At 39.4% G+C, this 13,617-nt stretch overlaps 1 protein-coding gene across 1 annotated transcript in view; it reads right to left on the bottom strand.

The window, feature by feature from the left end:
- The window catches only part of LOC139708198 (kinesin-like protein KIF28P), a 30,516-nt gene extending 17,798 nt beyond the window's left edge, over positions 1-12,718 (bottom strand). The window contains exons 1-9 of the mRNA XM_071620172.1: positions 12,671-12,718; positions 9,525-9,719; positions 8,728-8,860; positions 7,651-7,739; positions 5,544-5,661; positions 3,448-3,559; positions 2,895-3,002; positions 1,466-1,599; positions 891-961 (exon numbers count right to left, since the gene is read on the bottom strand). Of these exons, the coding sequence (XP_071476273.1) occupies positions 891-961; positions 1,466-1,599; positions 2,895-3,002; positions 3,448-3,559; positions 5,544-5,661; positions 7,651-7,739; positions 8,728-8,860; positions 9,525-9,719; positions 12,671-12,712 (1,002 nt within the window). The 5' untranslated portion in view covers positions 12,713-12,718. The remainder of the gene's footprint in view (positions 1-890; positions 962-1,465; positions 1,600-2,894; positions 3,003-3,447; positions 3,560-5,543; positions 5,662-7,650; positions 7,740-8,727; positions 8,861-9,524; positions 9,720-12,670) is intronic.
- Between the last annotated feature and the right edge of the window lie 899 nt (positions 12,719-13,617).

Below are 13,617 nucleotides of genomic sequence, written 5' to 3'. Positions count from 1 at the left end.
AAAATTTGGGATCATAAAACAAACAGGAACTTGTGTTTTCAGCAGTTTTTCTCGAACACTTTTTGGTGGAATAGTGTGATTAGTTGTTTCTCATAGAACCCTCTTCCCATTTCTCAAAACCCTGTCCCTACACTTCAATTTCAACTCCAATAACTTTGGAGAGAATAATGCTACTGCACTGAAAGTTGGTTTTAATCATATACAGAATGTGCTAATGAAGCCTGCTTATTTTCAGCTTAATCCAATAATCCCTTTATTGTTGTTGCTCTGGTGGTCAACATCCTGTATTTTGTCCAATTCATCCCACAGCTGAACAGCTTGGTAAAGATTAAGCGCTTGACTACACCCTGTACTTCAGAGCCTGTTTTCTCAGTTCACACTTTCCTGAGTGTGTCCTTTCTTTCAAATATTTAGATAGGTTAGGAAAGTCTATTTGAATTGAGTTATACATCATTTTAAAGCATAGAGTCTGCTTTTTCAGAATGTACCCTTAACTAAAAATCTATGTCTGGCGACTTTTTGTTTGTTTTGTGATGCAGGGTCACATATACAGGGCATTTGTGCTGTTGGAGGCAATTTTTTCAAGAGTTGTTAATTTTGTCAGTATGATTTGACTCCCAAAATTCAAAAATAATACTACAGTGCACTCCTGTTACAACAAACACGGTTTTGGCAAAATTCTGGTTACAATGAAGTAAAATTTCAGCCTGCAACGGTATCTGCTCCATATTTTTTATTGTTTAGTTGTTTAGTTATAAAGAAATGTCGATATAACGAAAGAAAACTGCCAGTCCCTAGAACTTTGTTACAACGGGAGTCCACTGTAGTATTTAAAAGCACCACACACACACAAAAAAAAATATTATATGCCACATACAGTTAACACTCACCATAATTGTCTTGCTGTTTCCTCCGAGAGCATTCTTGAGGAGCATGGTGAGTTTGGAGTTACGATATGGCACTGTGACAGAGAACAAGCATTGTTCCCATACAATAAGAGTGAAAATGAATCAACAAGGGCAATCACTACTATTCCATTGTAATCAAACTCACAAAAAGCCACTTCCAAGGGGGAAATATCAAACAACTTTGTTCAAAAACCACTAAAAACCCAGTATCTACAGTTAACAAGAGATTTCACTGCATATAAAGATTTAAAAAAAAAACTTAACTGACAATTTACTTAAAAGTAAACAGAGGGAGAACTCTAAAGACATGCCCTAAAAGCCCTACATCTCTAGCACTTACACTGCAAACACTGATCATCCATAAAAAGTAGCAAAGATGTATAAAATCTCTTGAGATTTCAAAGACTGCACTTGCATTAGAGCAGCAGCAGCAGCAACAACAACAACAACAACAGCAACCACCACCACCACCACCACCACCAGTTTACATCCAAGAGTTACAAGCTGTAAGATGAATGTCCCCTTCCCCCTCCCCCCTCCCCATTCCTCCTCCTCACCTCTTACTCCCTTCTTCCCTGATCCAAGGTCTGCCAATGCCTTGATGACATTCCCCAGGGAGGAAAGGGAAAGGTTGATGGCCGCGCCCTCCTTCAGGCGGTCCCCTGTGGCACCTGAGCTCTCAACCCTCTCGCTGCCACACAAAGGAATGAAAAGACACACCCAAAACCAATGATGACTTCGCATGTAAGGACATGTGATCTTCTGTTAAATGCACAATGACCTAAAAGAATAAAGAAGTTTATGAGACACACCCACTTCGTCCCTCTCCCTCTCCACTCTCCCTGTGTCTGTCTGTCTGTCTGTCTGTCTGTCTCTCCTCCTCCTCCTCACAACTCAACCTCACTATTAATTGCAAAACCTACAGTACAAGACTGTCATTTGCATTTTGTCTATCTACATCCTTTGATAGTCCTTCCAAGCCAATATCATCTCATCTTTGTTGGAGCTTTCGGAGTTGAGTTTGAGTTTTGAGAATTGTGCTGAACACAACAACCTTTGCTATTTGGTCTGTAATCTGCCACTGGTACACATACCTAGAATAAAATGGTTGGAAAATCATCAAGGAACATGCAGTATATCATACTCTTGTGCAGTCTTCTGTCTTCATTGTCAGTTTGGGGTTCTCCCTACTTACTTATCAACTCTGCTGTCACATTGAAATTATCTTTTCCAGCTCTCTTGAAGTTTTTTTTGTACATGAACCAAATGTCAAACAAAACCCTTTCATAACATATACAGTTGAACCTCTCGTATCCGGACAAGTCGGGACCGGGGCTCATCCGGATAAGGGATTTGGCCGGATACGGGAGACTCAATGCTTTATACATGTACATATACATACACATGTACTGATGTAGCCCATTGTAGTACCACATGTAGTAATGTGTATACTGCAACCTTTTCATTGTTACACTCAGTAACAGACCCCAAAATAGAGGTTCGTGTTTGCAAGAATGAAATCATTTTCTTTTATAAATTCTTGGGATGATTTACCTAAATAATTATCAAGAAATGTATCAAGTATATGTAATTCATGTGTGTTTGTGTAGGAGTTCTCAAGGAGTAGGAATCCCCCTTTCCTACCGTAATTCTTAAAAAAAGATAAAAAAATCACGGCGAGATTGCGTCCGGATAATAGAGAGATCCGGATAAAGGGAGGCCGGATAATAGAGGTTCAACTGTATATATATATATATATATATATATATATATATATATATAGATAGATATAGATATATATATATATAGATATATATATAAAATGTAAGGTGTCCCACTACAAAACACACTTCATTTTGCCCATAACTCCATCAAATTATACCACTATGTCAAAAGTACCAGATGAAATGCAGCTACATATTCTAGATATTTGGGAGTTGCGTATCAACAAAATACAAATACGATATAAATATTAAATGGGCTTACCTTCCTGCCAAATCCACCAAGTTGATGACTGACGTCTTGGTCATATTCTTGCCAGTCTCATTTTTTCCCTTCTGGACGAATCGAATGGACACTATGGTGTGAGCTCGGCTGGAAAAATGGAACAGGGACACCAAGTTAAAGAGAACATGAATGATCGAATAAGAAAAATAAATTTACAAAAACTTTTTTTTATTCAAATTGATCCTACGGGTTAAATGTCACTGTTGTCATTACGACTCATGAAGAATTTCACACCTAGATTTTATATATCAGAGCAGTTCAAGATCTTTTAAGGGCACCAGTCTCATTTATGATGCCTTGAAAAACATCTTTATACACGCCTGTCAACTACATATGTTCCTCTCTCTCAAACACACACAACTGCACTGCTCTTTCCCCATTTTATTTTGTCATACCATCTGCTCTCTTTATCTCCATCTCTGTCTTTCCACCCCATCTCTCCCATCAGCATAGATAACTTCTACATTCGTTACTTGTTCGCCAACATTTTCTGGACACACAAAGGACTGAAAAGAAATGTGAGTTGACTCACCTGCTTGTGGCATTCATATTTGTGGATGCAATGGTTCGGTTCCTCGTGCCTTCGTTGATTTTGTTGTTGATGTCAGCGTAGCTCATTACAGGGAACGTTGCCTGCTGCTCAACTGCAAAGAATTACACACCACACACCACAAATTAATGGAGACCTCCCGATGATTTTTCAGACGTTTACATTTGAACAAGTATAAAAAGTAGTTATACCGAGTACAGAGTTTCAGAATTTATAGTGAGTGGGTTGAGGAATAAGAATGTTTTCAAAATTTACAACAAATTGCAATGAACAAGGATGATGACATGGCAGCCTCACCATAAAGAATGCATGAGTTGGGGCTCCAGGAAGCAGAACAAAAGAAGATGGCACGCATACATTCTACACAGGTAAACTTGTTAGGCAAGTGGTATTGTAATGGAATTACACTGCTACATGTCTGAAATATGTGAGGCTCCTATGTCATCAACACTGTTCAGTGTAGTTTGTTTAAGATTTTTCAGAGTATTATTTCTCTGCTCAAGGACCACAATAAATTCCACAAATCTATAAATGGAGCTGTCGACTTATGTACTACATGACGTGAAATTATGAAAATTGTCTGGAATGTCCCTTTAATGTTTTGTAACTGTGCAGGAAGTATGAATAGCTCTGTACATAGAGTCCAACCTCTGTAATCCGGCCATAGTCTGCGCCTGTCCGGATAAGTGATTTGGCCGGATATGGAAGGAATAATGTTTATGTACACTGTATAATGTGAGTACTAGTAGGCTGCTGACCCCAGTGGTAGTGACGCAGATAGTACACAACCCGCAACAGTAGTGCAATTTATGCTAGCCTACTTAAAATCATGAAATTGAAATATTTTACTATAATAAAATTCACACCATGTTCCTGTCAGAAATGTCATAGGTAAATTGCTGGAATTTTGTAGGAGTTGTGTTTAAAAGCATTTTTTCTGTCTTCATTGCTTAGAAGTGTCCTGAAAATAGAGAAGTTCAAATAAGAGAGGGCCCGATAATCAAGGTCAGATTGTATTTCTTTCATAACACAGCAATTTCATTTATCTACCAAAAGAAATACTGGCACTGAAGACTTCACTTTATAAAGGACAATTTTGTTCACTAAAATATAGGAGTGGATTGAATGAATGTAACAATATTAGCGAAAAACATCAGTGAAAGTTTGAGGAAAATCAGACAATCTGTTCAAAAGTTATGCATCAAATATTTAAAGTTTTGGTGCAGTCATTGCTGGAGGAGAAGACTACTACGGTTTGTGATGTGACATACGAAGAATGATACAAAGAAAATATGAAGAGAATTCCACAATATTTCATCTTCTATGAAAAAATGCATTCCCTCAACATGTTACTGACACATGTTGAGGGTGCTATTGGATTCCCTGTTTTCTGAAATAGGTAAAGTGAAGTGCTCTTTCATTTCATAGAAATATGAAAATATTTTGTATTCTGTTTGCCGAATAATAAAAATTTGAGGTGAAGCACGGTAATGGAAGGTAATACAAGGGGATGCACAGCGATGTGCAATGATACGGGGTAACACTGCTAATTTTTCCTCACTAGAAACACATCAGGTGGCGTGTAATGCGAGGTGATCCGTCATCCACCATTTTAGGTGGTCGATACGAGGTGATGCGAAGGACAATGTTCAGCAGAAACAAAGCAGGCTGAAAAAAAAGTTTTATTGGGTGATTCCACATGTCATTCAGCGGATCATAAGGAGGTGTGCCCTTGACCTTATCTCTTGACCATATAATCCACAACTTTCTGGTTCCTGCATTTTGCAAGTTCCCTACCATTATACTGCATTACCCAACATCACTGCACATCTTATATCACTCAGGAGAAAGAATTCGGGTGGGTAGTAGAAAAATACAAGGTGATGCAGGTGACAAATATTTGCAGTGATGCGAGGCAATATGAGGTGTCCAGTAGAAACACACTCAAATTTACTGTAGTATGCGTCATTCCACGAGATCTCAGGCATAATAATGATTCACAATATTTATAAAGCGCTTATCACATTATAATGCCTCTAAGCGCTGATATCACACAAGGGAACATCATCATGCTTTACCAAAGAAGCCCTTCTGTGCATGCTCCCTAATCTTCAGTCCACCTTTGACCTTGAAGCTGGACGGGGTGAGAAGGTCTCTGACCTGTTCGTTGTAGATTTCCAGCATGCTGACAAAGACCTGGGTCAAGAGTCAAAAGGTCAGAGGTCATCAACTCAAAGCAAAAGGATGTAAGTACCAGGGCTGACCCCATCTGGGTACCATTCCAATTCCTATACACAAAGGCATGTTACCAACACATCTAAATCTTTCCATTTCTTCCTATTAAATTTTTTAAAAGAAAAAGCAAGGAAAGAGCAGCACTTTGCAATCACACTCAAGGCACTCATTTCAGTGGCTCCTCTGACATTAGATTGGAAGCCATAAATAAATTTAAAAACAAAACTAATATTTCTTAGATTTGTGCAATGGCACTGCGACTTTGTAGGGTTCTGTCTTGCAGGATTATTTGAGTGTTAGTGTCTTCAAAAATTCTTGCAATTTCAAACTAGATATATCGCTACGGCGACTGATATGCCTCCGCCATAATGCATGGTTCTCCTAATAGGTCTATAGTACAATGTCTTGACAATGTGTGATGACAGTTTCAAACAATTGGCAAAATATTAAAATGACAGGTTTGACACAAATGTGCTGAGTGTTCACTTTCCTAGAACTAGGTTCAATTGGATGAATGATTAAAATGTCAGAGTGCAGGTATTTGGGGAACTGATGACTTTTACTTGACTTTTGACCCTTTTATAAGTTTATGCATTGAGTAATTTTTCAAGGTATTGGAGGTATATGGAGGAAAAAGTGCAATTCAGCACTTTCACTTGACCTTTGACCTTTTGGCAAGAAACTTCCCACAGAATATATATTGGGTAAGACATGTATACATCAAGTTCAAAAAAAACCTTCATTCATTGCATAAATATAAGGAAAGTAGTGATATTTTGAGGAGTTGACTTTGACCTTTGACCCCCATGACCTTTGACCCATGACCCCCAACTTCCCTAGATAATCACTGCCCATCAGTACAAGTATATATACTAAGTTCCATGAAGGTACCTTGACCATTTGCGAGATATGGAGAAAAACATGAAATTTCAATTTTTTTTCACAAAATAACCTGTGACCTTTGACCTTTGACCCTCTGACCCTAAAATCTACACAAAGTATTATCCCCCAAGGATATACCCTCATACCAAGTTTGATGTAAAACCACCACACGGTTCTTGAGATATTGACAAAAACAAAACGGGACGGACGGACGTACGGACGTACGGACGGACGGATGGACGGACGGACGGACGACCCGAAAACATAATGCCTCCGGCCACTTCGTTGCGGAGGCATAAAAAACAACATAGTTTTTTTCTCTTTTTTTAAAGATGAGATAGTACAGATTCTGCACAATAAAGGTCAAGAGTGCCTACGTCATTGTTATACAATCAAGATGAGTTAATTCAAGTTGGTTGTGGAAAGGTATGTCCAATGACTTCCTCACAATGCAAGGGTTATCACTTTCTTGCATCTGCATAATTTTGTATGCAGATCATTTGTCACATTCTTCATCACTGGGTTTTGCTAAACCTTTCTGTGCCATGGACTTTGGACAGTGTGTACAACGCTGTGGGTTGTCTGTGCCAATCAGTATTCTAGGCACACAAAGGTTAAGTAACCATCCCTTTTAGATTCAATCCTTTACCATGAAAATGATAGCCTGTGTAGGAGGACCAGTCATTCCAATCCTTTCTGGGCCTAGGCACTTGTAGCTCAAGTTAACTTGCAGAGCTTTCTAAGCATTCAATTATTGAAACTTGACCTCGTTATAAAGGTAGCAAGCCCACTCAGGTATAGCAATGTGTCTCAGTCCAACTGGAGTAGAAGGCCATTGTGACATCAGAGGGATTAAGGGGATTAGGAAATCTCCATTCATTGATGATTGAGTGTCCAGACAGCTTTGTCCATTGACTATTTACCCGTTGAGGACGCGCTGATTTTGCTATAACATGCATTTCCCATAGACACTTGCCCTAGTATACTCGCGACTCGTCTCAACGGGTTAAACAAAGCACTCCAGGGTGAACAAGGCAGAGTAAGGGTCAAGGTCCCATTGAATCATACCTGATACTCTTCCTCCTTGGACTTGTCTGCAACTTTCATCTTCTCTGCAATACCACGGAACAGCTCTGAACACGCCACAGGAACAATTCCTGACAAAAATAAACAGAAACAAAATGAAAGAAAGTGAGAGATTTTGTCATCATCTCTGCATTAGTTGCCATGGCAACAATCACAGCACCATGCTCGATGTTTCTCCTTACTTTGTTTAAAGATTTATTCATTGTAATTTTGGTACTTTCTTGTATTTATTTTCATCCTTTTTTTTTTTTTGCAGTGAGGACTTTGTCTGGAATCTGTTGACAACGGTCAACCTATTCTGTGGTGGCGAGTGCCTTCATTCACAGGAATCAACACACTTGATACCGACATCATCATCATCATCATCATCATCATTTTGGTCCTGGGTAGAACGGACTGGTCACTTCAAATGTGAATGGATTTAAGATTTGTTGTCTGGTGACTGACCACAGGAGGTAGTCACTACTAAACACAGCTCTTGAGTGGAGGCTGAGCACAACTGCCTATATGTTTCATGGGGTTGGGGTGGGATATAGTGATAAAGCGAGGACGGGAGGAACAGGCTGGTGGTCTAAATACAGAAGCAAGACTTTGGAGTGTTACCAAAATCAAGTACAAGAACAATTGGTGATAAAGTGAGGAGTAGAGATAACAGGATGGGCATCCATACCCAATAGCAGGATATTGTAGCATTTAAACCTAGAATAAAGTACCTTGAGGATGTAAGAAAAAGGATGGGGTCTACACAAAGTTGAAGAACACTAGAGTATAACTACAATTGAACATAAAAAAGAAATTTGATGATCACAAGCCAATATATGGTAGTAATATGTCACACAAACACTAACACACATACACAAACAAGCAATGATTACATCAACATTATGTGCTCATTTATCTATCATATCTAACTCCATAAAGAGCATTTACATGGTCTGGGCAAAAATTCCAATCAGCTCTAATGGTAATATTGCCATGGTATGCCTACTTATGTTCCTGGACTTTACTCTTTTTTTTTTTTATTGAGTCCCTAGTCAACCATACCAGTATCACTCTTACCTCTGTTAGCACCGTAGCCCACGATAGAGTAGGACTTTCCACTTCCGGTCTGTCCATAGGCAAAGAGGCAGCAGTTATAGCCTTGCCATGCATTCTCCAACACGCTGGCCCCAAGGTCTGCAAACACCCTTTTCTGTACGGTTGAGGGGAAAAGAGAAGATTGAGTCAAAAAGGAGCCTGAGCTTTCGATCCAAGCAGAATCCAAGTCAGATTGAAAATCACAAACAGAAAAGGCAAAAACATTTTTTTTTTCTTTGGATTACACACATCCAACAACACGACATGCACCATCTAACTGATATGGAAGGGATGGGGACACAGAACAATGAAAACAAAAGAGAGTAAAGGAATGGAAAGTATGTTTTCATTGTCATGATGATCTGTTAGAACACAGAAGCCCGATAAACAGCATATTGAAGTTTGCTTGGTTTTTGTTTCACATGTACACCAACAGTTTATCCTGTATGGCAAAGCAGAATTGTAAATAATTGTCCCAGTCAAAGTGACACAACCGAAATGAATGTAAGTTGATGAACACAACCAATAAAAAATACTTCAATAAATGCTTGGCTGATCAAGAATTTGTAGTGAAGAGCTCAATTCTGAAAATTTCACAATGCTGTCATTAACTTGCATTCTCCTATACTCTCTTTATACTCAGCTATGGGCTCTAATTCGAATAGTAGTCCAAGGACACAATTTTCCAAACACTGTCATGAAACCTAAAATTGGCTATGTGCTTCTAGAAAAGTGTGGAGTTTTAAAAGACAGAATATCTGCCATCACTATACTGTCACCTGATCAGCATATTTCTTGTCTGTGGGCTCCAGGTAGCCGTCTTTGTTTTCCTTGAACCCGTCATGTGACCAGTAGGAGAAGTCGTAGGTGAATTTCTTCGGCTCCTCTCTGTCATTTTCTGGGTTGCTGATGAGGGTGGTGTTGCCGTTCATTTGGATGATGCATTTCGCCTTGCGAGTCTTCTCGCGATCGTTGTGTTGAAATGCTAAGGAAATATATTCCTGGCATGCCGCTTCTACAACTATTATGCAATTTTAGTGCATTCTGCAACCTGAATATGACCTTTCCTGTTGAGTGTTATCATATGTAAAATGTTTCCAATGGCATGGTGCTTGGCTGTTATTTTTCTCTCAAATTTTGTCCATAAGTTTCAAAGTTTAAAGTGGACATTAATTCAGTCTACAACTCAGTGATTCTATCTTACTGGGCAGAACCAGTGGATTTACATACTAAGTAACTTAAGAAAGGCAGTCGGAACACAGATATACTTGGCTGGTCCAGAAAAGGTCCATATATTACAGACTGGAAAAAAAAACAAAGTAAAAAGCACCCTGTGTAACAAAATATTTTCACAGCATGACATTTTTGTTAATACAGTAGGAGCTGACAGCCCTTTTTGTGGCATGAAATTTCGTGAATTGCCACTTGCATTCAAGACAAGAACTTTTGCATACATTGTAATTTTGTGAATTCTGACTCTCATGAATATTAGTGAAATTAAAATAAACGCAAACATTTCTGGTTTTACAGGATGCTATAAACTTGGGGAAGGGAACCGGCATTAAGGGCCAAAGGGATGCTGAAATGATTTAAATAGCAGAGTGATGATATGAACGCAGGTTACAATCGCATTGTCCAACCACCCAGTTTCAAACTTATGGACAATACCAACACAGGTATAGCATGCAAATTATACAGGCAAATCGAGCTATACTGCTGGCTGCTTGCACTGTGTAATTCATAAGACTGCAAAAAATGCCTTGCCATTGCTGCTTGATCAAAAATGCCATGCCATTTATAAATGATAGAAAAGATTGATAGAGAGGTCTGTTTAGTAATAACAAATTCCAATAATACCTGCAGAGGTACAACAAGACATATGGGCGGCAAGACTAACACTGCTTACCACAGAGGAAGAAGAAATATTATTCTGAAAGGTCACATATTTGCTTTTTTAAGAAATTGACAACACTTGTAATGTGGAATGAGTCAACACAGCCTCAAGATCCGGTTCCCAACATCATAGCAAAGGGGTTTAACACCCCGTTTGCCCTCATCGGAGGGTCAACCTTGTGGAGTAACTTTTGGCCTCCTGCCGTTGCAAAGTAGCGGTCCATGTACTGTATCCCGAGGATGTTATACTGGGTACTGTGTTGCCGTCCCAAAGTTCACCAAAAGATCTCTGGAAAAAAATAGACTCTGCACAGGCTCTCCTGATCAAGAAACTTCTTGACCTCCCAAAAAGTGCAGTGAACAAAGCTGTTTTCCTCTTGACTGGCATCCTACTTCTCTCCCTCCAAGTAGAGCTCATTATCACTTTTACCCTAAGACAGTTATTCAACCTGACAACTGGCAGATACACTGTATGAACACAGGATCCTCCTCAATGCTATGGCAACCAACACTCCCTCCATCCCCAACTGGAAGTAGCTCCTTGCTAAGTTCAACTTACTCATGTTACTCTCTGGTACCCAAAGCTACAACTACCCCACCTGGAAAAGGCTGTGTCGTCGGGCTATCCATGACCATCACAATGCCGAGATTTGAAAAGCCATAGAGAAGAAGCACACCCTTGCTCTATGGCGGTAATGCATTAGCCAACCAACCCCTGCAAGAATGTCCTCAGCTGCCCAGCCTCCACACCTCCATAGTGCTTTGAGACTTCGATCCCAGCTTGCAACTGACACTTACACTGTAGCCAACACAGCACTGATTGAAGACGACAGGCAAGTCTCCCACCTCCTAACGATCTGTAGACTCTGCTGCATTGAGGAAGAGCACTCCACCCACTTTGCTTTGTCACTCCTTGCCCAGCCCTCCAGACTTAGAGAGGCCCAAGGGCCTAGTAATTTTGATTTTTTTTTCCAACCCAGCAACTTAAAGGGAAGCACACCAGGGAAAGCCTGACATCTTCTTTTATAGCCTTGGAATTTGGCATGTTTTGTTTGTTTATCTTTTATCACTTGTATTGTTTTGGAAATGTTGAATAAATAACTAACAAATATTCAAATAACAGCACCCATTGTGCTGCACTCACTCTCACCAACACATCCTGCATTCCTGGCACTCAATCCCCCTGAGCTGATCAGGGTACCCCAGCCAGGGCAGGGCAGGCATTCACCATACAAGACACCTCCATCCTTGCCACTAAATATAAAAAGGCACATGCACTTTGCTAGCACTGTTTTTGTTTTTTTTTATCAATATCCATCCCACTTTCTACCAGTACAAACATCATTAAAAAACGACCAAATGAATTGCCTCCGATACATTATCAAAATCTGCCATAATTTAATTGCACCTCGAAATCTACCCGTTTCAACTTGACAACCAAGCCAGTCGCTCGTACCTCGTATCCGTGTTCCAAATAAAGGGGGAAACGTAGCACAATCTACTTTCTATTGAATTTATAAAATTCTATAAATTTCTACAACAGGAGAAGAATCCGATCCGAGAATGGTGACAATTCTACTGTGAGCCGAAATCAATTATCAATGTCAAACTCAAAGCAAAGGCCATCATTAGTAGGTTAAAGGTAAAGCAAATGGAAATGCCACAGCAGCTGAGCAGGCCCATTTGGGACCCTGATTTCTTACTCAACTGTCCTAAAGTATTACGGGTAAATTTTGCCTATATTTCTGTTTTATTTTATTCATTTATGTATTTATTTCTAGCCTTCATACTTAACGTTTAAAGAGATAAGAGTACAATTACTACAAACGCAGGATGGAAATTGTGAAAAGCTACAAACCGCATCAGCTGTCTACACACAGGAAAGTAAATTAATGGGACTACACTGCGGCGGGTTCATGAAACACTTGCAACGGCACTGCCAAAGTGACATTCTTTCCGAAAATCTCAGGATATCTGATGAATTCCCTTAAATTTTCTGGCGTAGAGCGATAGGCGCTATCAAAAAGGATATGAATGGCCTCACACGAACAGCTACTTTGACATTTTCAGCCATGTTTTGTGGTACCTTGGTAACGGCTTAACGTTGGATGGCGACCTCCGTCCGTGCGGCAAGCGAACGGTAATTGACACATTACACATCCACCACGTTACACAGTAGTCAACTCATACACACGCAGGACCAGTCCTGCGCCCCTCGCCTCGAAGAAACCACTTATGAAAAATTTAATACTCAAGTAGTAGGGTCTACAGATCATAAACTGGAGGAATTAAAAGTTTATTCGATAAAAATCGGTTTCGGAATGGGTGCGACATCTAAAAACAAAATGAAAACAATCGATTTTGATAAAAGTTTGGTCCCATCTTTTATTGGATAGTGTTCTCTTTTAGATATCTAAGCCGTTTCAAAGCAATTTTCATCGAAGAAACGTAGAATTTCTCTTGGAAGTGCATGTTCTTTTACATTTTACATGAAGTTTCTCAATATCTCCACTAAAGATGTTAGAAACCTGAAGTTGGGTCTCAACAAAAAAAAAAAATAAAGAAAAACTACAATGTATTTACGATCCCTTTAAAAAAGCAGCAGGAGCAGTGCCACCGGACGACGATTTTCAGAGTGCCCCCCCCCCCCCCCCCATCATAGACGTTGAAGAAGGATGAAACCTCGCGGGTGTTTTATTTCTCTCTGTTTGTTTTTTTTTTTCAGTTTTCATTTTTTTTTTTAAGTTTTTCTTCTTCCTTTTTTTTTTTTTTTTTTTTTTTTTTTTTTTTTTTTGGACAATCTGCAACCTCCTACCGACCAGAGTCAGCACAATGCAAGATTCTAGAATAGCAATGTCGGCAGATATATATATCTTCTTCTCTTTCTGATTTTTTTTTCTCAATTGATGCTTATACATCAGTCATTCCCTCATTGAATTTAATTGGTTCGTTGACTTATTCATTTTTCATTCATTCATT

Source organism: Diadema antillarum, unplaced genomic scaffold (genome assembly GCF_040938485.1).
Source record: "Diadema antillarum isolate AM-2024a unplaced genomic scaffold, OU_Dant_1.0 seq00001319_RagTag, whole genome shotgun sequence".
Classification (NCBI taxonomy): Eukaryota; Metazoa; Echinodermata; class Echinoidea; order Diadematoida; family Diadematidae; genus Diadema; species Diadema antillarum.
The sequence above is the reverse complement of the archived record's forward strand: the minus strand, read 5'-3'. Positions and strand labels throughout refer to the sequence as shown.